Source organism: Hemicordylus capensis, chromosome 1 (assembly GCF_027244095.1).
Source record: "Hemicordylus capensis ecotype Gifberg chromosome 1, rHemCap1.1.pri, whole genome shotgun sequence".
NCBI lineage: Eukaryota > Metazoa > Chordata > Lepidosauria > Squamata > Cordylidae > Hemicordylus > Hemicordylus capensis.
Genome location: NC_069657.1, coordinates 389,622,251 through 389,642,676, shown reverse-complemented (window position 1 = coordinate 389,642,676; position 20,426 = coordinate 389,622,251). Strand labels below are relative to the sequence as shown.

The 20,426-nt window shown below is 42.6% G+C and overlaps 1 protein-coding gene across 5 annotated transcripts in view; it reads right to left on the bottom strand.

Annotated features, from left to right (window-relative positions):
* The window catches only part of PRKD3 (protein kinase D3), a 138,697-nt gene that overhangs the window by 12,331 nt on the left and 105,940 nt on the right, over positions 1 to 20,426 (bottom strand). For all 5 annotated transcript variants that reach the window (XR_008317700.1, XR_008317701.1, XM_053302847.1 and 2 more), the window contains 3 exons: positions 16,203 to 16,364; positions 15,747 to 15,845; positions 15,062 to 15,329 (listed from right to left, as the gene is read on the bottom strand). Coding sequence is in view for 3 of the 5 variants with exons in the window: in XM_053302847.1 (XP_053158822.1) it covers positions 15,062 to 15,329; positions 15,747 to 15,845; positions 16,203 to 16,364 (529 nt within the window). In the remaining 2 variants the exon portion in view is untranslated. The remainder of the gene's footprint in view (positions 1 to 15,061; positions 15,330 to 15,746; positions 15,846 to 16,202; positions 16,365 to 20,426) is intronic.

Here is a 20,426-nt window from a genome sequence, read left to right as displayed (position 1 = left end):
ACTGATAAAAACACTGTGTTTTCAAAAATTGTTTTAAAATAACCAGAGATGGGCAGATTCTGATTTCATTTGGGAGTGTATTCCAGAGCCTCATGGGAACCCTAGAGAAGGCCCAGTTTTGGGTAGCCACCAAGAGAGCCGTTGGCAACCGCAACTAGACCTCCCCCAATGATTTTACCAGGCAGCAGTTCATGAAGAAGGCAGCACACTCTTAAATACCCTGGGCCCAAGCCATTCACGCTTTATAGGTAATAACTAGAACTTTGTATTTTGCCTGGAAACTAATTGGCAGCCAGTGTTGTTGTTGTTGTTTTTTTAAGGAGCAATATGGTCTCTAGGGATGACCCCGGAGACCAACCTGGCTGCTGCATTCTACACCAGTTGCAGTTTCCAAACTATGTACCAAGGCAGCCCAACATTGTAACTATATATGTTTAGTTAATAGTTTTAACACTGTTTTAAAATTAAATTATTGTAATATTTTAACTTTTTCTGTTGTCATGTATTTTGCTTTGTTGTAAACCACCTAGAGACACAAGTTTTGGACGGCATAAACTTATGTTAAAGAAAGAAAGAGAGAAAGAAAGAAAGAGAGAAAGAAAGAAAGAAAGAGAAAGAAAGAAAGAGAGAAAGCCACATAACTGTGGCCTATTACAGTCTGAATTGCACATGCCTGTCAAATCACATCTTCCCATTTGAATACATGAAGCACCCTTATACCAAGACAGACTAGTAGTCCATCTAGTCCATAAAGATCTACCCGCATCAGCAGCACCTCTCCAAAGCCTAAGGTAGAGATTTCATACCCAAGAGCCTTTAAAACTGGAGGTGCCAGGGACTGAACTTGTTCCTTCATGAATGCAAGTAAAGTCCTCTACTACAATCCCCATCCCTAGAGACCAAGGGACTTGCCCAAGATAAAGCAGGAAACCAGCAAAAGCGCCATGAATTAAACTCAGAGATGGCATGCCCTGCTTATGCACAGGCCCAAGATGGCTCCACCTTTCTCCCAGTTTAGCACTCCTGTTCATGGTTCCATACACCTTAAATGCCATATCTTATATTTCCATAAAGCTCCGTAAAGTGGATGACGGCAAACTAATTGGTAAGACTTGTAATTGCTTCCTAAACTACTGATTTTATTTCATCTTAAAGGCAGCTATCCACCCCAACCAAAAAAGATTAGTACCATCCCACTTATGAATCTTTCATAGAACAGATTTTTTTACAGGAGTGAAATTCAAATTATTACACTCTGACAGATTCTCCCAGATACCAAATAGTTTTAGAAATTTCTGTGATCCCTAAAGGTTTTAATAATTCTTTTTGTAATTTAGAGTCAATATCAGAAAAACAGGTTGCTTACCTGTAACTGATGATCAGCAAGTGATCCGTTGACCTCCATACTTATGCGCAGAACCTTGTGGGTGAAATGCTATAGCTGCTCATGTATACACTGATGTTTACAACTGGTGATGTACTCATCAATTACAGGTAAGCGACCTATTTATCTAGATCGTGATCCATTGGCCATCCATAAGTATGGGTGTTTAGTTAGCTCCCTTGGGGGAAGGATGCAGTAGTAACACCCTTTTTAACATGCTTCTCCCAAAGCTCGCTTCCACTGCAGAATGACGGCCGATAGCATTATTTATTTATTTATTTATTTATTTTTATTCATTTCCTATACCACCCTTCCAAAAATGGCTCAAGGCGGTTTACACAGAGAAATAATAAATAAATAAGATGGATCCCTGTCCCCAAAGGGCTCACAATCTAAAAAGAAACATACGATAGACACCAGCAACAGTCACTGGAAGTACTGTGCTGGGGGTGGATAGGGCCAGTTACTCTCCCCCTGCTAAATAAAGAGAATCACCATGTTAAAAAGGTGCCTCTTTGCCAAGTTAACAGGAGATAATATTTTATAAAAGGCAGCTCCGATGACCAGGTTGCTGCTTTGCATATGTCTTTGAATGTTATTCTGGAAAAGTGGGCTGAGGATGGAGTGTAAGCACAAGTAGAGTGTGCCCTGGTTGATTTTGGTGGGTCTACTTTCTGTTGTCTGTATGCCATCAAAATCAGCTCTACAAGCCAATGTGACAGGAGTTGGCTAGAAACACATTGTCCCTCTGATTTTCCTTGGTAGGATATGAAGAGACATTCAATCAGCCAGAAGGACTTCATACACTCCAGATAATATAGCAGGGACCTGGGTACATCAAGCGAGTGCACTGCCTTCTGTAGAGGAGTAGTCTGATCTCAGAAGAATGTGGGCAGCACAATATCTTGCTTTAAGTGAAAATCCAATACTGTTTTTGTCAGGAATGTATGGTCCATGCACATCAATACCTTATCAGGGTAGAACCTAGTAAATAGTGTGTCTACACGCAAAGCTGTTAGCTCGCTTACCCTACGGGCAGTGGTAATGGCTATTATAAATGCAGTTTTTAATGTAACTAGTTTTATCGGCGCTATTGCTATGGGTTCAAAGGGCCCCATGGTCAATGCTGAAAGAACCAAGGATATGCTCCACTGGGCTAGTGGTTGTTGAATAGGAGGGTATAAATTAGTTAAGTCTTTAAGGAAACTTTTACAATCAGGGTGTGTAAATACAGATTTACCATCCCATCTGGGATGTACAGCAGAAATTGCAGCCAAGCGAACTTTGACTGATACATTAGCCACATCTTTTGTCTCAAGAAAAATTAAAAATACAGAAGAACCTTCCTGAGGTTCCAGCCAACTTTGCATATGCAGTGAACCTTTTCCATTTCCTTGTGTAATTTATTTTTATACCACCCAAAACTTAGGTCTCTGGGAGGTTTACAATAAAACAAAATAAATGACAACAGAAAAAGTTAAAACATTACAATTTAAAAATTTTAAATAATGTTAAAACTATTATAACAGTATTTAATTAAAAGCCTGGGTGAACAGATGTGTCTTTAAAGACTTTTTAGAAGTTGTCAGAGATAAGGAGGCTCTTATTTCAGCAAGGAGTGCATTGCAAAACTTCAAGGCAGCAGCAGAGAAGGTCTGTCCCTGAGTAGCCACCAGATGCACTGGTAATTGAGTCTCACAGATGGTTTACACTGATTTAATAAGAAATTGCCTAGAAGCCTATACGTCAAGCTGTGTGTCTCAGGGTGCCTGTGTCTGGATGTAACACTTGACCTTCACCCCAAGCCAGGAGATCTGGGTGTTGTGGTAGGCTCCAGTACCTGTGGTGTGACAGTCCGAGTACTAACAGAAACCAGGACTGGTGGGTTCACCATGGTGTTATCAGTATGCAAAACACATGGTGGGTAAGCAACTTGGCTCCTACCCAACCTAGTAGAGGTTGCAGAGGAAACATGTATAGAAGGCCTGAGTCCCAGTTTATTTGGAACACATCTCCTAGGAATTTGGGGTTGTGTCCCACTTTGGACCAGAACTGCCTGCATCTGACATACTGAGAGGCTTCAAAAAGGTCTATTATAAGGTGACCTCATGCACTGAAAATGCGAGTCAGGTATTTTGAGTTAACTTCCCATTCATGTTGTTCCTGATGAATGAACAATCTGCTCAAGCTGTCTGCCAGCACGTTGTCTGAGCCCTTTATTTGGATAGCTATTGGATAAATCTGGTTGCGGATGCACTAATGCCACAGGGCACACAATGACCTGGAGAGAGTGCCCTGCCCCCTTGTCTACTGATATATGCAATGGCAGTCGTGTTGTCTAGCTGCAGTTGAACCACATGGCCCTTCAATAGAGATGAAAAAGCCTTCATTCCCATGAACATAGCCAGAAGTTCTAAAAAGATGATGTGTTATATTCTCTGTTGTTGAGACCACATCCCTTTTACTTGATGACTGTTGCAATGCGCTCCCCAGCTGGATAGGGATGTATCCATGGTAACCCAAACTGATGGTATCAGAGTTTGAAAGAGGACCCCTTCCTGAAGATTGGCTGACTTTGCCCACCAATTCAGAGACTACAGCATAAGAAAATGGATAGCTAGATGCACATGTTGACTGTCCACTTAAGGGTAGAAGAAAGAGAGAAACCAAAGTTGTAATTTCCTCATCTTCAGGCGTGCATAAGGTACCACTGTGTTGCAGGAGGCCCAGAAGACACTGGATCAGATGTGCCCTCTGGACCAGGTGAACAAAGAATTCCTGGACAAGTTCCTTGATGGACTGGAACTGATCTATTGGTAAGTATGCTCTTTTTGTGTCAGTGTTCAACAGTGCCCTGATGTAATTTATGGTCTTCACTGGCTCTAAATGAGACTTCTTCCAATTTACTTGAATCCCCAGATCATGGAGAAGATTCAACACACAAGGCGTCCGAAAACGAACTCTTCTGCTGCTCTTGCTGCCAGGAACCAATCATCCAGAAACAGAAAGATTGCAATTCCCCTTGTTCTCAGATATGCCACTATTACTGCCATACATTTCATGAAGACCCTTGGTGTCAAAACAATAATACTTGTACTGGTATACTAAATTGTCCATGGTAAACCTCAGGTATTTTCTGTGGTCTTCCCTTATGCCAATGTGAAAATAAACATCCTTTAAATCCAGTGTGGCAAGTCACCATTCTCGGAATACTGGTAGTATGTCTTGCAACGTTATCATGTGGAACTTTTTTACACAGACACACTTGTTAATTGACGCAAGTCCATGATGAGACAAATTCCACCTCCCTGTTTGGGGATCTGAAAATATTTGGAATAGAATCTGTCCCATTGCTTTGTCCACCATACAGGGGCAATGGCCCCTTTCCCCAACAAGTCCCTCACCTCTTCCATCAAGGACAGTGCCGAATGAGCACACGACACCTGTGAAAACTGGCAGGGTCTTGAACTCGATTGTATAATCCTCCAGTAATTATCTTGAGGATCCAACGGTCTGATGTTATGTGGTGCCATGCAGGGGCATGGCTCGCCAGTTTGATGGAGTAGGCAATTAATGATGGTGTGTGAGGTGCCATTGAGGTGGTGTTGGCAGCAGTTTGTTGAATTGATTTGTAGATCTTTGTTTGGTGGACTTGCAGATCTTTCAAAGATGTTGTTTAGGGGCCTCTGTCTGCTTGTTGCATGCACCCTGGTTATTCCTGCCCTTGTGACTATAGGTATGCTTGTTATATGGCTGATAAGGTTTCCTACATTTTCTGCGATCTTGTTTATAAGCAGATCGCTGATTACATAAAGACTTAAATCATGAAGAGGAATATGATATTGATGAAGGTAATGTAAACGATTTAGCCATGAATTTTCAGCTTTTCCATGGTGGAATCCATTTCCTCGACAAAAAGGCCCTTTCCATCGATGGGTAAGCCCTCTATTTTCTCTTTCTTATCCAATTGCAATTATGCTGAGCAGAGCTAGGCATGCCTTCAAATGGATATTTCGGTGGTCATTGGCCTAAACTCTGTCTCTGACAGATGTTTGGCAGTGCTTAGTTGTTGCCTTATTACTGCAGTAGATTTTGCCATGATCTCAGTGAAACATTTTTTTAAAATCTTCTGGGGATAATTTGTCAAAGACCTGCTGAAGATTTTCCCATAATGAATGGTTATACTTTGCCATACAAACAGAATAGTTCACAATTTTAACAGAAAAGCATGCTGTGGAGTATACCTTCCAATCCATTTTTTAATTTTCTGCCCTCTTTGTCTGTAGGTGTGGTGTGTGGTCTGCCTGATTTTGAGGATGTGGTGCAGTCAATCACCAATGAACTGGGGACAGGATGTGTTAGTAGGTAAGTATTATCTTTTTCCTGACCCTGATAAAGGCCTTCCAGCCTCTTTGATGTTGGGGTTGATGTATGGACTATCTTCCAAGCTGATTGAGCTGCATGGGAAATTACCAGCAGTATTGCTAATGCCACTGGATGTGCAGTTTGAGAGGCTGGCAAGTTATATACTTGGTCATCAATATTAGTTGATTGTGTCTTTAAGTCAAGTCCCAGCGCTTCAGCAATTTCTTTAACCTGCAAGTGTTAGGCCAATAATTCCTCCATTTAAGAAATATGTGTTGCTGGAGGGACATCTAGGGAAGGGTTATTAGTATTCTCTGTGCACTCGGAGTCTGATTCAAAATCTGAAGAGCCATTCTCTTCTTCCAAAGAGAATACTGTAGGTGTAGGAGCATCATGGACAAGTATAAAAGCCTAAAGGGGCTCTGTATCAGTAGTCTTTTGAATTTCTTTAACAGGAACCATAGTTTGAGTAGTGGCAGTCATTAATATAGGTTTTACTATGGGCTTGTCTGGTATGGGGGTGCAGTTCCAGGAGGAGTTGAAGTCTGAGTAGCGGACATCGCAGTAGCTGGCATGACCATCACCAGATTTGCAGAAGAATCACCTGCTGCCAGTGTCTTAACAGGTACTGGTCATGCCAATGAGGATGAAAGTGAAAACACAGTAGACTGTGTTTGTGGCAGCTTAGATTGGTGTGCATTCCACAGCCTATATTCCTGATAATCATAGGGAAGTCAAGAAGTCCTATGCCTCCTGTATTTGATGCCCCTGAACATGGTGCAGGAGCTCGGTGTGAGAACACACATGAGTGCCATTGCAAGGTACTTGCTAAAGGTGCAGCCAGATGCGAAGCTGTCAAAGCAAAGTCTTTGACTTATGGTAGGTGGTGGTGACATTGATCGTGTTTTCAGTATCAATGTTGGTACTTCTATCATCTCTTGGGCTTCATCTGATCTTCATCCAAGCTCTGTAGGAGGAAACCCTTAAATGTCAATGGTGTACTGCTATTGGAGTCTAAAATAGATAGCAGTGTTTTTGCTGTTGAAGGATCCAGTCCAGCATCCAATCCCTCTAGATGGTCTTCAACATCAGTCGGTGGAGGTGAAGAAGAGTCTCGGCATTGAGGCGTGACTTGTCTTGAAGCTGTGAGAACTGGGGTGTTCAGTGGCAATGAAGATGTTGCTCCGTCGGCCTCAATGGAGCTGGAGATCGAATCGGCCTCATAGTAGGTGAGATTGAAGTCAAGCATCTCCCCGCTTCTTGGAGTGGTGCATTCTACATCGATATCAACGGACGTACATCCCCACTGTCTTTTGGTGGTGTTGAAGATGCAGAGCAGGCTTCCCCAACCTGCAGCCCTCCAGATGTTGCTGAACTACAATTCCCATCACCCCCAGCTACAACTTATTGTGGCTGGGATGATGGGAATTGTAGTTCAGCAACATCTGGAGGGCCGCAGGTTGGGGAAGCCTGATGTAGAGGGCTTGGCATGTTTAGTATACACTGTCAGAGATGGTGTCTCGTCTGTAGTTGGATCCCAACTCTTGTGTTTTTACAGAGCCAAGGATTCCTCATCCAAGGAATGTTGTCTTTTCTTCAATTTATGGTGCTGAGTCGGAGAACCTTCTGGTGATGGTGGAGGTTTTAAACACCAGAGCTGATGGGGTGCTGGATGTTGTAAGCGCTGGACATCAAGGGTTTAGACTGCTTCTTTTCTGCTGTCCTTGGCAGCATCAGCGGCTTTGACAATGACTTTGATGTCAAAGGGGCATCTGGTCTTGGCGTTGGTGGCCTGAATATGTCATCATACAGAGCCACCTTTAGTCTGAGTGCTCAATTATTCCTCGTTTGGGTGGACAAACAAATCTTGCAAGTGACTGTGTTGTGATGTTCACTCAGGCAAATCAAACAGGAGTAGTGGTGATCTTGGAATGGTAACTTCACCCCGCACTCCAAGCACCTTTTGAAGTTTTATTTTAGTCTTTCGATCCATTATGAAGAAGAACAGTTGGTAGAACAGCCCAAGCCAAGACAGATAAACAATAAAATCACTTCTTTTCTTTCAGGAATATTCACAAAAAGAGAACCGATCCAAGTAGAGGAGCAATGAAGACGAGGCCTTTTTGCTACAGCAGTCAGATAGGACCTGGAGAATATGGTGCCCCGGCCACCTTAAATAATGATCAGGCCAAGTGCATGAGGGGGAAATCAGGTGCCACGAAGAGCTATAGCATTTCACCTGTGATGTCCTGCACAGGCGCAGAACTCATACTTATGGATGGCCAACGGATCATGAACCAGATCAAAGTATTTCTGATTTTGAAATTTTTATTTTTAATCCTGCCACTTTTTCAAATTTTGCCAACTCATCTTGTTGTAATGGGATAAATTTGGGATAGCCCATAAAGGATCTGACAAAATTAAGGCAATGTCATCCACATATAAACTGGTCTTATATTCAATATTATTAACAATTAAGCCTGTAATCTATTGATTACATCTAATAACTTGGGCCAAAGGTTCTAAATAACATACAAATAACAATGGTGAAAGTGGACATCCCTGTTTTGTGCCTCTCATAATACTAAATACCTCAGAGTCCTAACAATTTATTTGAATAACTGCCTAGGGCTCTCTGTAAAGTTGCTTAATGATCTTGATAAATTCTGTTTCCATTCTAAGTTGTTCTACTAGCTTTATCAAGTAAGGCTGTTGCAACCAATCAAAGGTTTTAAACACATCTAAAGTAATTATAGCCAAAGGAGTTTTACTTATTTTGCTATAATATACAGCGAATTGGATCAGCAATCTCCCTTCCCTTTACAAAATCTTGCTAATCAGGAGTTATATACTGAGCTATAAAATTATTCAGCCTTCTTGCCAGGCAGGCTGTAAAGATCTTAAAATCCTAGTTAAGTAGAGCAATAGGTTAATAAGAGTCCACTAATTCTTTATCCCTTGGGTGTTTTCCATCAGGGATCAGGTATAGAAAATTTCCATAACTCAGAGATCAGGTAGCCCTCCAAGATGGAATTAAAAAGAGCAACAAGTCTAGGTATCTAAAGATCTCCAAATATTTTATAAATCAAGGCTGTAATCCTCTTGGCCAGAGGATTTATGACTCTTAATTTTCTGCTAACCTCTGACAGCTCTTTATTTGTAAGTGGCTTATTTAAATTTTTTCTATAACTATCCTACAAAGGAAGAATATCCAATACCTCCATATATTTATCAATATTATTAATATCTACTTTATCTGAAGAGTACAAATAAGAACAGAATTTATAAAAGGATTACTAATCTCTTGGACACTGGTTAATTTAGTACAATTGGCTTCTCTAACTGTATAAATTAATTTATGTTTTGCTCTTTTCTTTAATCTATTTGCCGGAGGCTTTGAAAAACAGGTTGCTTACCTGTAGTTTATGATCTCTGTGGGGATCCACTCACAACTGGGTCTTCTGCGCCTGCGCAGTAGGTCCGCGGGAGAATCTTTAGCTCTGTTTAGGCACTCTGGCCCTTTAAGGTGTAGTGATATCAGAGCCTTCAAAGGGTGCCTAAGGAACAGGCTGTGGAGTGCCTCCCTCTTCGGTTCCTGAATTGGCCGCTACAAAGAGATTGACAACATCCAGAGGTAGAAGACAACAGCTGAAAATCACAGCAGCAGAGGTATGTGAACAGTTTATGTCAAAGAATAAGCTAGCAGAGGGGACAGCCAGGCGAGTGTTGTGAGTGACCATGGATCCCCATAGAGATCATAAGTTACAGGTAAGCAACCTGTTTAACTCTGTAGGGATCCATGGTCCCTCACAACTGGGTGAGTGACTAACTCCCATATAAGGAGGTGGGTGCTAGCGGTTACAGTACTTTCTTTAAAAACCACTCGACCAAAATTGGCCTCTGAAGCAAAGCGCAAGTCCACAGCATAGTGACGGACAAAGGGCGGGTCCGAGGACCAGGTAGCAGCCCTGCATATGTCCTTCATACTGATGCCCAACATGTGGGCAGCTGAGGTAGCCATGCATCTAATGGAATGCACCCTCATCTTGGAGGGCAGCTGAACGCCTTGCTTCTTATAACAGTAAAAAATTAGTTGGACAATCTTTGTCTTGAAATAGCTAAACCTTCACTAGCTCCTGCTTAGGAGATGAATAGTTTGTTCAACCACCTGAATGCCTTTGTGTGGTCTAGAAAGTAAAGGAGACATCTTCGAATGTCCAGGGAATGCACAGAACATTCAAGGGATGTAGAAAGGTCACAGAAAAATGTAGGTAGTACAATGTCTTGGTTGACATGAATGTATGATACAATTTTAGGATGGAAGTTAGGATCCAGATGTAGGATCACCTTGTCCGGGTAAAATTTAGTATAAGAGGAGTCCGCCCTTAGTGCAGTGAGTTCACTGATCCTCCTTGCCGATGTGATGGCAACTAAGAAGGCAGTTTTCAGGGATAGCAGTCTCATGGAAGACAACAGTAATGGTTCAAAGGGGGCCTCTGTAAGTGTGGACAGCATAAGCGAGAGGCTCCAAGGCTCAATGTGTCCCAGCACCAGAGGGTATAAGTTGTTAACTCCCTTTAGAAAGTGCTTTGACAAAGATCAACTTGCCATCCCAGCCCTGGTAGCGAGCTGAAATGGTGGCAATGTAGACTTTAAGGGAGGTGTTTGAAAGTTCCAGTCCCATGAGATAGGCGAGGTAGAGGAGTATTTGATGAATGGCAGCCTTGAGCAGGTTGAAGACTTTCAAAGCAGTGTAGGATGTGAAAAGCTTCAATTTGCACTTGTAATACCTTATTGTAGAAGCCTTTCTTTCATTTAGTAGGATTTCATCTAGAAATTCAGCCTCCACTCTGTTAGCAAGAGGGTCCGCAGAGCGTGGTGGAGGACCAGGCCCCCATCTCTCATGAGGAGATCCCATGGTGGTGGAAGACAATGGTAAGACCTCTTGCACAGCTGAAGAAGAGCTGGGAACCAGGGTTGCTGGCGCCACCAGGGGCAGACTAGGACACACTATGTGTGCTCTTGGAGGATCTTCTCCACTACCCTGAATAACAATGGGAAAGGGGGAAAGAGATTATATAGCCTGCCTTGGCCAATGAATTTGAAAGGCGTCCCCCCAGTGATCTTTGGCTAAGGCCTGCCCTAGAACAGAACAGAGAGCACTTAGTATTGTCCACAGTTGCAAACAAGTCAACAGTGGGTGCACCCCATGAGTCAAAAAGGTCAAGCACCGTCTAGCTCCCACTCATGGAAAGCAGAGAAGGCGACATCTTGACTAAGAGAGTTGGCCAGAACATTATCCTCCCCTTTGATATGGATGACCATGGCTCACAGTGGTAAGGCAAGGTTATTCATGGACCTCGACACAGTGCCTCCCTGATGGTTCAGGTAAGCAATACCCATAGTGTTATCAATATGTACCTGAACCACTTGGCCCTGGATGACAGGCAAAAATGCTTTAAAGGCTAGGAAAACAGCCAGGAGCTCTAAAAGGTTACTATGGAGTTCCTGTTGCTGGGAGTTTCACAAGCCTCGCGTTCTCAGAGCCCCAAAGTCAGCACCCCAACCCTGCATAGATGCATTGGTAATGACCAATACCATAGGGTTTAGCATTTGAAAAGGAATTCCTTGCACCAGGGAGTGACCGCCAAAGTATGTCCTGTAGGATATTATCTGGGAAAACCAACCATTTGTTCTGACTGTCCAGATTCGGCCGGAAAACAGACAGTAGCCAGACCTGTAGCCTTCTCATCCTCAGGCATGCCTTCACCACCATCGTTGTACATGAAGCCATCAGGCCCAACAGACACTGGATGAAACAAGCACGTTGCCTGGGAGCAGACTGGAAGGCGACCACCATGGATTAAAGGGCCTGAATGCGCTATGCAGGTAAGTACACATGCTTCTCGCCCGCATTCAAGATCACATCGATGTACTGGATGGCATACTGGGGGAAGGGCAGATTTTTTTAGATTGATACTGAGCCCCAGATCTGCCAGGAGAGAGAAAGTAAGCTGTAGGTTGAGCAGCAGGGTTGATTTCTCTTTTGCCATAAAAAGCCAATAATCCAGAAAGTGGAAAACAGATACACCTTAAACATGGAGATAGGAAATGATGGCCACCATGCACTTAGTGAAAACTCTGGTACAGAGGCCAAACAGGAACACCTTGTACTGGTAGGCCTGAGGGCCCAGGCAAAAGCACAAGAACTGGCAGTGTTGAGGACATATAGAGATGTGGAAGTAAGGCAGAGTCTGATGGAGTTGAATTTGCAGATCCCAAGAGGCGTTCCAGCTCTTGATGTAGCAAGCTTTGGAGCGCTGGGGAATCCAAAGAAGATGTCACTGGATGCTCCGGCAATCGATGAGAGGGTGACTGAACCAGTGTCAATGTTTGAGAAATAACTATGGGTGAAGGCAGTGCCAAGTGAACAGGAGACAGACAATGTGGATCCACTGCAGTCACCGGCATTGATGCCTGCAAGGTGGTTGAGGATGTCAACGAAGTCAAAGTCAAACCACAAGCCAGCGCTGATGGAGTGTTAGGCATCGGAGTCAATGACAACAAGTGTCTCGGCACCAGGGATAGAGGAGTTGACATTGGCAGGGTTGACGTTGAGCACACCAGAGCCACAGATCGGGAGCCCATCAATGTCGATGGAGATAAACTCGGGCGTCCCAAAGCCGATGAAGCTGAAGAAGTGGTCTTCGAAGACGAGGGTCGAGGGGAGAACGACAGCTCAGGTTGAGCCAAAGGAGGAGAGGGTGTCTTTGCCAGGCACATGGAACTTTTCCGCGCTGAGCCCGGCTCCGAGTTCAACTTAGCCAGCACCGAAGTTGCTACGGTCAACACCCCTGAGGAAGCATGTTTGTCCTTTCTGTGGGGCTCCCCCAACAAAGAATGGTGGTGTTTGTGCTTATGCCATTCACACCCTCTTTCCATGGGCTTCTTAAAAGTGTCGTTTGAATCCGAGAGCATGGACACTGATGGTGCAGGCATCGATGACAATTACAGACTAGGTGCAGTGGCAATGGCAGACTCAGGCTCTGCATTCCCAGGCGAAGGATATTTTCATGTAGGTAAAGCTCTCTGATCAATCGTGTCTTCTTTTTAAAAGAAAGACATACCTTACAGGCACTGGTGTTGTGGGAGTCCCCCAAACAAATCAAGCAATCAGAGTGCCCATCTGAGGAGTGCATAGTTAACTTACAAGTCGAACAGCACTTAAAGCTCTTTCGGACAGACATCGCCAGGTCCAAACACAGTCCAGAGACAGCCAAAAAATCAGAAACAGAATACCTATGCCAAAGGAAAGTGCAAGCACAGTCCAGAAACAGTCCAAGGTCAGAATAGCCAAGCTGAAATTAGTTAGAATTATAATTGAAACACAGTCCAAAGCAGTAAGCAGAAAAAATAGTTTTTTAAAAAAACAAGTCCGAGTCAAGTCCAGAAAGTAAAAAAAACCAAAAACACTCACATCTCAATCTCTTACAGGAATGAGAGAAACAGGAGATACCCTTCCCGAGGCAGTGGGAGCACAGATGAGAAGGGACTAAAGAGGGAGGTCCTCTACAGACTGTTTTATAGGCACCCTTTGAAGGCTTTGATATCACTACGCCTAAAAGGGCCGGAGCACCTAAATGGAGCTAAAGATTCTTCCGCACATCTACTGCACAGGCACAGAACCCCCAGTTGTGAGGGACCATGGATCTCTACAGAGATCTTTTATTCTCATGCTCATAAAATTTCTGACTAGTGTAGGCTATAGTGATTATAGTGGTATTTGTGTAGGCTATTTTCTGACATTCAAATGTCTCCAATTCCTTTCTCTTTTGTACATGATACTTATAGATGCTACTAGAACTTCCTTTATGTATTACTTTTAAATCTTTTATTTATTTTAAAAGCTTGTTAATGCTTTCAAAATTTTCCTTTTTAATAAGCAACGCTCTTTGATACATTCTCCCCTCAAAAGACGCCTTCATAGAATCCCAAATGACAGGTCTATCATGTTCAAAATAATGCAATATGACAGTAATACTCAAAATATATGGGTTATCAAAATCACTGGATTTAAACACCAGACTGGGGAATACTGCCAGGTTTTCAAAAATTGAAAGGAAGTGGTTACCAGGGCATGGTCCAACAGACCTATTGACTCAATGTCTGCTGAGATTATTGTTGAGTTTAATGAGTCAGCAAAAATATTTACATCTTTATATACATGCTAGTAAAACACTGAGACTTTGAAATAGCATCAGCTAAATTAATTAAATCGAAATCAGTTAAAGGAGGGGTGAAAATCCCAAATATATCTATGTACTATGAGGCTTTTCATCTTAGAAATGTTTTATAGCTGATGTAGAAATTAAATCATGGATCAAGATGGAAGTTCCTGGATGCTATTTTACATGAATTAAAAGTTTGCCTTTATTGCCAGAATTGATCAAAATAATTAAAGTAGTGGGCAACCCTTTGAGTGCCACATTTAAAGTATGGGCAAAATGATATAAGAGTCCCTCCATATTCCCCTCTTATTTCAATCTTGTCATCCTAGTTTTAGTGATTTTTAAAACTATCTTCTCAAGTGCCAGAAATCAGACTGAAGTATTTTTACCTTCTTGGTAAATTTGTTGATTCAACAGTTATAAGAGAAAAACTAAATATTCCACATTGCTCTTGGAGACATCTATTTCAATACAGATCTTTTATTTTTAATCCAGAAATAATATTCCAAGCTAACAGACAATTGACAAAGTTTGAAATGATGGTATTAGAAGCTGAAGACTCTTTTAAAGAGCACTATAAAATATATTTTCTGGGGCAAATGTGGAGTTATCATCTAAAGAATTAAGTGTATTTATGCTAACTACTGCTATAATGTTTATAGCCAGATACTGGAAAAACCAAGATATGACTTTAGATAATTGGTATAAGAATTTATAACAGAGATTTCAGAAGACTGTTTCATTCAAACCAGGTGAAAAATAACACCTTTTATGCCATATGGTCAGGTTTTATTTTATATACTCACCGAGAAAATTATGCCTGCTCTTTTCCTTCTAAATATATAAATGTGTGGATAGATTGTTGAAGTGGGGATGTTATGTAATTGAATAGATTTGAATGTTTTATTTTTTATTTTTGGCTTCCCTATTATATCCTTGTATATTCAGTTATTGTTTGAAGGCTTGGTATATTGTTAAATTTAGAATTTTTTAAAAAAATCTTTTATTTCCTCAGACACAAATATTACCATATGGAAAATATTATGAACCAAAATTACAATGTAAGTCTTTCGATTTGATTTACCTTCACTAGATATTTCCTTCCACGGATTTGGTGGATACATAAATGCAGCATTTTGGATCTGATCATTTATGTCTTCATCCTCATTAAATGGGAAGGTACCACTAAGGCTCACATAGATGATGACCCCCACTGACCACATATCCAGAGATCTATTGTAGCCCTTACTCCTAAGCACCTCAGGGGCAAGATAAGCTGGGGTTCCCACAACAGAACGCCTGAAAGACTTCTCGCCAATAATGCGCGCAAAACCAAAATCACACAGCTTCACCTGTAAAACAAAAACACAACTTGATTCAGTCTTCGTGCCCTTAGCACAAAAACATAAATGTCTATAAGAAATACAAACCTGTGATAGCAGACATTATTTAAATGCAAGTGGAGGGCAGGGTTGCTGAGTGCCAAGATGCTATTTTATTAGAAAAAACACTACATGGTCTGGCTAAGTACTGTAAGTCATAAGAAACATTTTTAGTTTGTGGGCTTTGCAACAATTCACTCAGATACCTACAACTATTTTAAACATGAGCATGTCTTTATGAGATATGGCCAAAGTACAAAAAATGCTTTATCTAAAATGGAAACACTATCACATTTCTTCCACTCATAAAAGAACAAAGGATTCATTAAAAACCTAGCCTAACTTTCCACTTACAGAAATTAAAAGCATCAAATAGACATTCCTTACCTGAGGAAATGGCTCAGCTGATGCTAATAGTACATTTTCAGGTTTCAAATCACAGTGCACTATATTCTTGAAATGTAAATTCCTCAAAGCAACAAGTATCTAAAAAGTGAAAAAAGTATGTTCAAAATTACTTCAGTACCAAATTATCAGGTAGGCAAAAAGGTTCAGGATTTTACAATGAAGGTCAAAATTTGCTTTAAAACCATGTGCAATATCTGTAGTTGAAGTGCTTCCACAGAGTCTTCTCACTCCCCTCTTTTTAAGACTTTTGAGCTGGGGAAAACAGTCACCCAGCTTCACAAGTTAAATCACTATTCAATTGTTGGAATAGAGGCAGGTTCTTAGTAAGTAGTGATACAAATCTGAATCTCAGTCTCTTAATAAAATGGTTGCCATGTATAAGCAAAAGGCAGTATTGGACAGAAATGTACTAACAGTTATAAGCAGAGCACCTACCTGGGTAACCATGAACTTTGTGATTCTTTCAGGGAGCCGGCTTTTCTCACTAGAGAGAATCATCTCCAGCATATCACCATGAAGTTTTTCCATCACAACAAAAACTCTTTCTGGAGTTTCAAACATACATTCCAGGTTTACAATCCCAGGATGGTGCAAATTCTAGGTAAGTATACAATATTGACTTGAAAAATGTTATACCATTGTGTACTATAAGTCAGAATATATCTACTACAGACAGTGGTTCCTCTAATTTTTCTCATCTCTGTGCGGAATGAGTTTTGTTCTGGGTGGCAGTATCAAGGCAGCATGTGCACACCTGCATGTGTGCATTCAGAATGGGGCCTTCCTGATTCAACCTGAGCAAGATATAAAACTAACTGAGCAGCCATCAAAAAACTTGTGAGTGCACGCACATGCGCACGCCTTAGAGGGAACAGTGACTATGGACAGATCTTGTTTGATCTGGATACTGTACTAGCTATATTTTTACTATTTAGTAAGTACTCAAGCAACTCCTAGCAATATTTATAGAAGACAAAACAATACATTAATCACTTTACTGTGTTGCTCAAGAGACAAATGTAAACAGGAGTATTACAAATGCAGATGTGAGAATAACCAGAAATTGCACCTAACAATTATCAAATGACCTCATAGGCAATGGATGTTTCCAGTACATTGATATTAGGATGTGCATTTTGATTCAAGCAAATCGGGGGCAATTCACAGATTCAACCATGATTCAAATCCTTAAAGCCTTAAATGAAGGGGCTGATTCGAGGTAGAATAAAATCAGCCCCAATTCATCACGGATCTATTAGCATGATTTCAGCTGCCATTTTGGCAGGCTTTTCCCTCTTGCTCACTGGTTTTCTGGCACTGGCTTCCGATTGGCTTGAGATCTTCTTGCTTCTTGGTTGGCTTGTTGTCATTCATATCAAGTGTTGGTATGGGCAACTGTGCCCCCACTGGCTGGAGCGGGGTGGGGGAGACTTATGGAGGAAATTTCAAAATGTATTCAAAGGGACTGGGAGATAGAGTGAGAGCCCTTATGAAGAATAGGATACATCAGGATAGGAGAAAGGAAGAAGGTATATCTGATTGTGTGGTTTTCTTTTCTCAGCACTGAGTATATGCTATGCTACCTATTCCTGCTATAACTGTTTTGCTGGATCTCAGATTGACAAAGGGGAAACGAAAAAGGAGGGAATTTCAGAATGTATGCAAAGGAATTGAGAGGCAGAGAGAGCCCTTACATAAGGAGAGGAAGAAGAAATCAAGGGAGGTTTGATTTTGTTGTTTTCTTTTCTCAGCAATGAGTATATGCTGTGCTAACGACGATTGCTGCTATAATTATCTGGTTTTGCTGAATCTCAGCCTTCCTTCTCTGAGTTGTTGTTTGGTCTGCTTGTGAGATGGTGTTGTGGCAAGAAATGGACAGTGACAGCTCAGAGGTGTGTGTCTGTAATATTTCTTGGTGATTGCTGTGATGAGCTCCATGTCTGGCGTTGAGAATAACTTGTGTTTCACTCACTGCTCTGGTCTGCTCTGCAATCTGAATTCCGCAATGCAAGGTGTACTGACTCAGTCAAAATGTGGCTGAAGATGTTGCTGTAGTTGAGCTTATGGCTGTGCTTGCTGACTGCTAAAGGTGTTGCTGTGCTGTGGCAGTGCTGAAGTAAGGAGTCATAATTGTGCGTGACAGAGCAACTTGTGCCAATGATGTTACTGCAGTGCAGGCACTGTGGCTGGCAGTGGATTCTGGGTCAGTGATTCCTTTTTTGGCCACCTTTGGACTGTGTGTTTGGCAAAATGTGTTCTGTGTTGGAAGGGACTATGTATGCTGCTGCTATTCTGCAGGGTTGCAAAATGTGTGCAGTCACATTCTGCTTGTTTCGCCCATAAGGATTAGGAAACTCGAATCACCCCATTGTTCCCCATGAGTAGGTCCTAGGGACACCAAAGCGGGTTGGGTGGTTGTTTATTGTTGTTTATTCGATTTCTATACCGCCCTTCCAAAAATGGCTCAGGGCTGTTTGGTACCATCAGGTGGTATGGTATGATGGGTGCTACCTACCACCCAACCCAGAAAATAAATGGGCAAGTGGGCGATTTTTAATTTATTTATATCCTAAAACCTCATAGGATCCTATGGGCTTTTGGGGGGACGGTTTTAAAAACATTAGAAATCACCTGCTTGCCCATTTATTTTCTGGGCTGGGTAGTAGGTAGCCCTCCCACCCAACCCACTCTGGTGTCCCTAGGAACTACCCATGGGGAACAATGGGGTGATCTGAGATTCCTATGCACGAATCACAATTTCTTTTGCAAATTTTCAATTTGATTTGTCGAACTGGCCAGCAATTGCCAGCTGATTTGATGATTTGCAATTCAATTCAAGGTTGAATCATATTGCACAAAACTATTCATGCACACCTCTAACTAATAGATATATCTGGACTTTTACTGTGCATTAAAAAAAAAGCCCAGCAGAGGAGAGGAAGAGTCCATCTGCTTCCCATTCAGTGCTGCCTGGTCTGAGAGACTGAGTGGGTGTTGTTGGCTCTTTCTGCTCCTACCTGCCTGCACCTGCTTCTCCTGTGAGACTGTGGCCTGCTGCCTCTGTGAACATCTGTGGGGAGTGTGTGCAGGACTGGGGCCAAGGGTGAGTAACTCAGCAGTTCCTGGGGTAACCTGCCCAATTCTGGGCAATAGGAACACTGCCTGTGGCAGCAGAGTCACCACCGGTGGGGTCGCCACCAAAGGGGATTGCCCCTTTGGGGAAGCCACTATGGGGGATAATGAGGGTGAGGGCCAGGCTGTTTAGCTCAGAATACCTCGTGGTGTGTAAAGGTAGGTGGGTATATTAATTTGGCTTCTGTTTGAAATCCTGGGTGAGCTGAGTTTTAATGTGTCTGGGTCTGTCTGGAGATGGGGAGACAGGGGGTGTATCCAATGATTATGGGGCAGCTATTCCAGTGGTGGTGGGGAACAGAAGAAGTAACACTGACAGGTCAGCAGGCCGTTGAGGGAAGAGAAATCAGAAACTTAATGGCTGCTTCTCCTTCCAGCTGTCCTACCAGAAAGCAATGCCAACTACCCAAAGAGCCTCGTCTTGCTCCTTTGTAATGCCAGGTCGGTCCAGAATAAACCTGAAATCATCCATGATTTGATTTTGGATGAAGGGGCCGATCTGGTATGTATTACAGAGACCTGGTTGGGGGAGGCTGGTGGCCCAGTCTGGTTCCAGCTTCTCCCTCCAGGGTACTCTGCTTAGGAGCAGGGAAGAGGACGTGGGCAGAGAGGTGGAGTGGCTGTGGTCTAAAAGAACAAAATCTCCCATGCCAGGATCCCTGTCGAAGTGTCTGACTATATTGAATGTGTGTACCTAAGTTGGGGACCAGGGATAGACTGGGACTTCTGTTGGTGTACCAATCGCCCTGCTGCCCAATGGAGTCCCTAACTGAGCTGATGGACTTGGTCTCGCATTTGTCGATGGAGTCTCTCAGGCTTGTGGTGCTGTGGGACTTCAATGTTCAGTTTGGGACCAGTTTGTCCAGGGCAGCTCAGGAGTTCATAGCGGCCATGACAACTATGGGCCTATCCCAAGTGGTCTCAGGACCGACACATATTGCTGCTCACATGCTTGATCTGATCTTTTACTCTGAACAGGGTGGTTTTCCATGGGTGAGAACTCCTGTGATTTTCCCATTGTCATGGATGGTCCACCATCTGGTTAAGGTTGGACTCACAACCACTTCCCACCTCTACATGGACGGGGGCGCTATTAAGGTGGTCCGCCTGAGAAGGTTATTGAATCCAACAGGATTCCAAGAAGGGAATTTAGTGTTGGCTCTGCTAGTGACCTGTCGACACACTGGTGGAAAATTGGAATAATCAACTCACCAGGAAAGTGGACATGATCACTCCTAAGCATCTGCTCCGACCTGCTTCTAAACTGGCCCCTTGGTATACAAAAGAACTATGGGGGCTGAAGTGGCAAGGTAGACAGCTAGAGCGCAAGTGAAGGGAGACTTGACTCGAATCCGACAGATTACTACATAGAGTGCATTTGAAGATCTATGCTCTAGTAATACGTGCGGCAAAGAAGCAATTCTTTTGCTCCCATATCACATCTGCAAGTTGACGTCCGGCGGAGTTGTTCAGGGTTGTGAAGGGGCTAATGTGCGCCCCTTCCTCCCTGAATCAGTACTTGGAAAC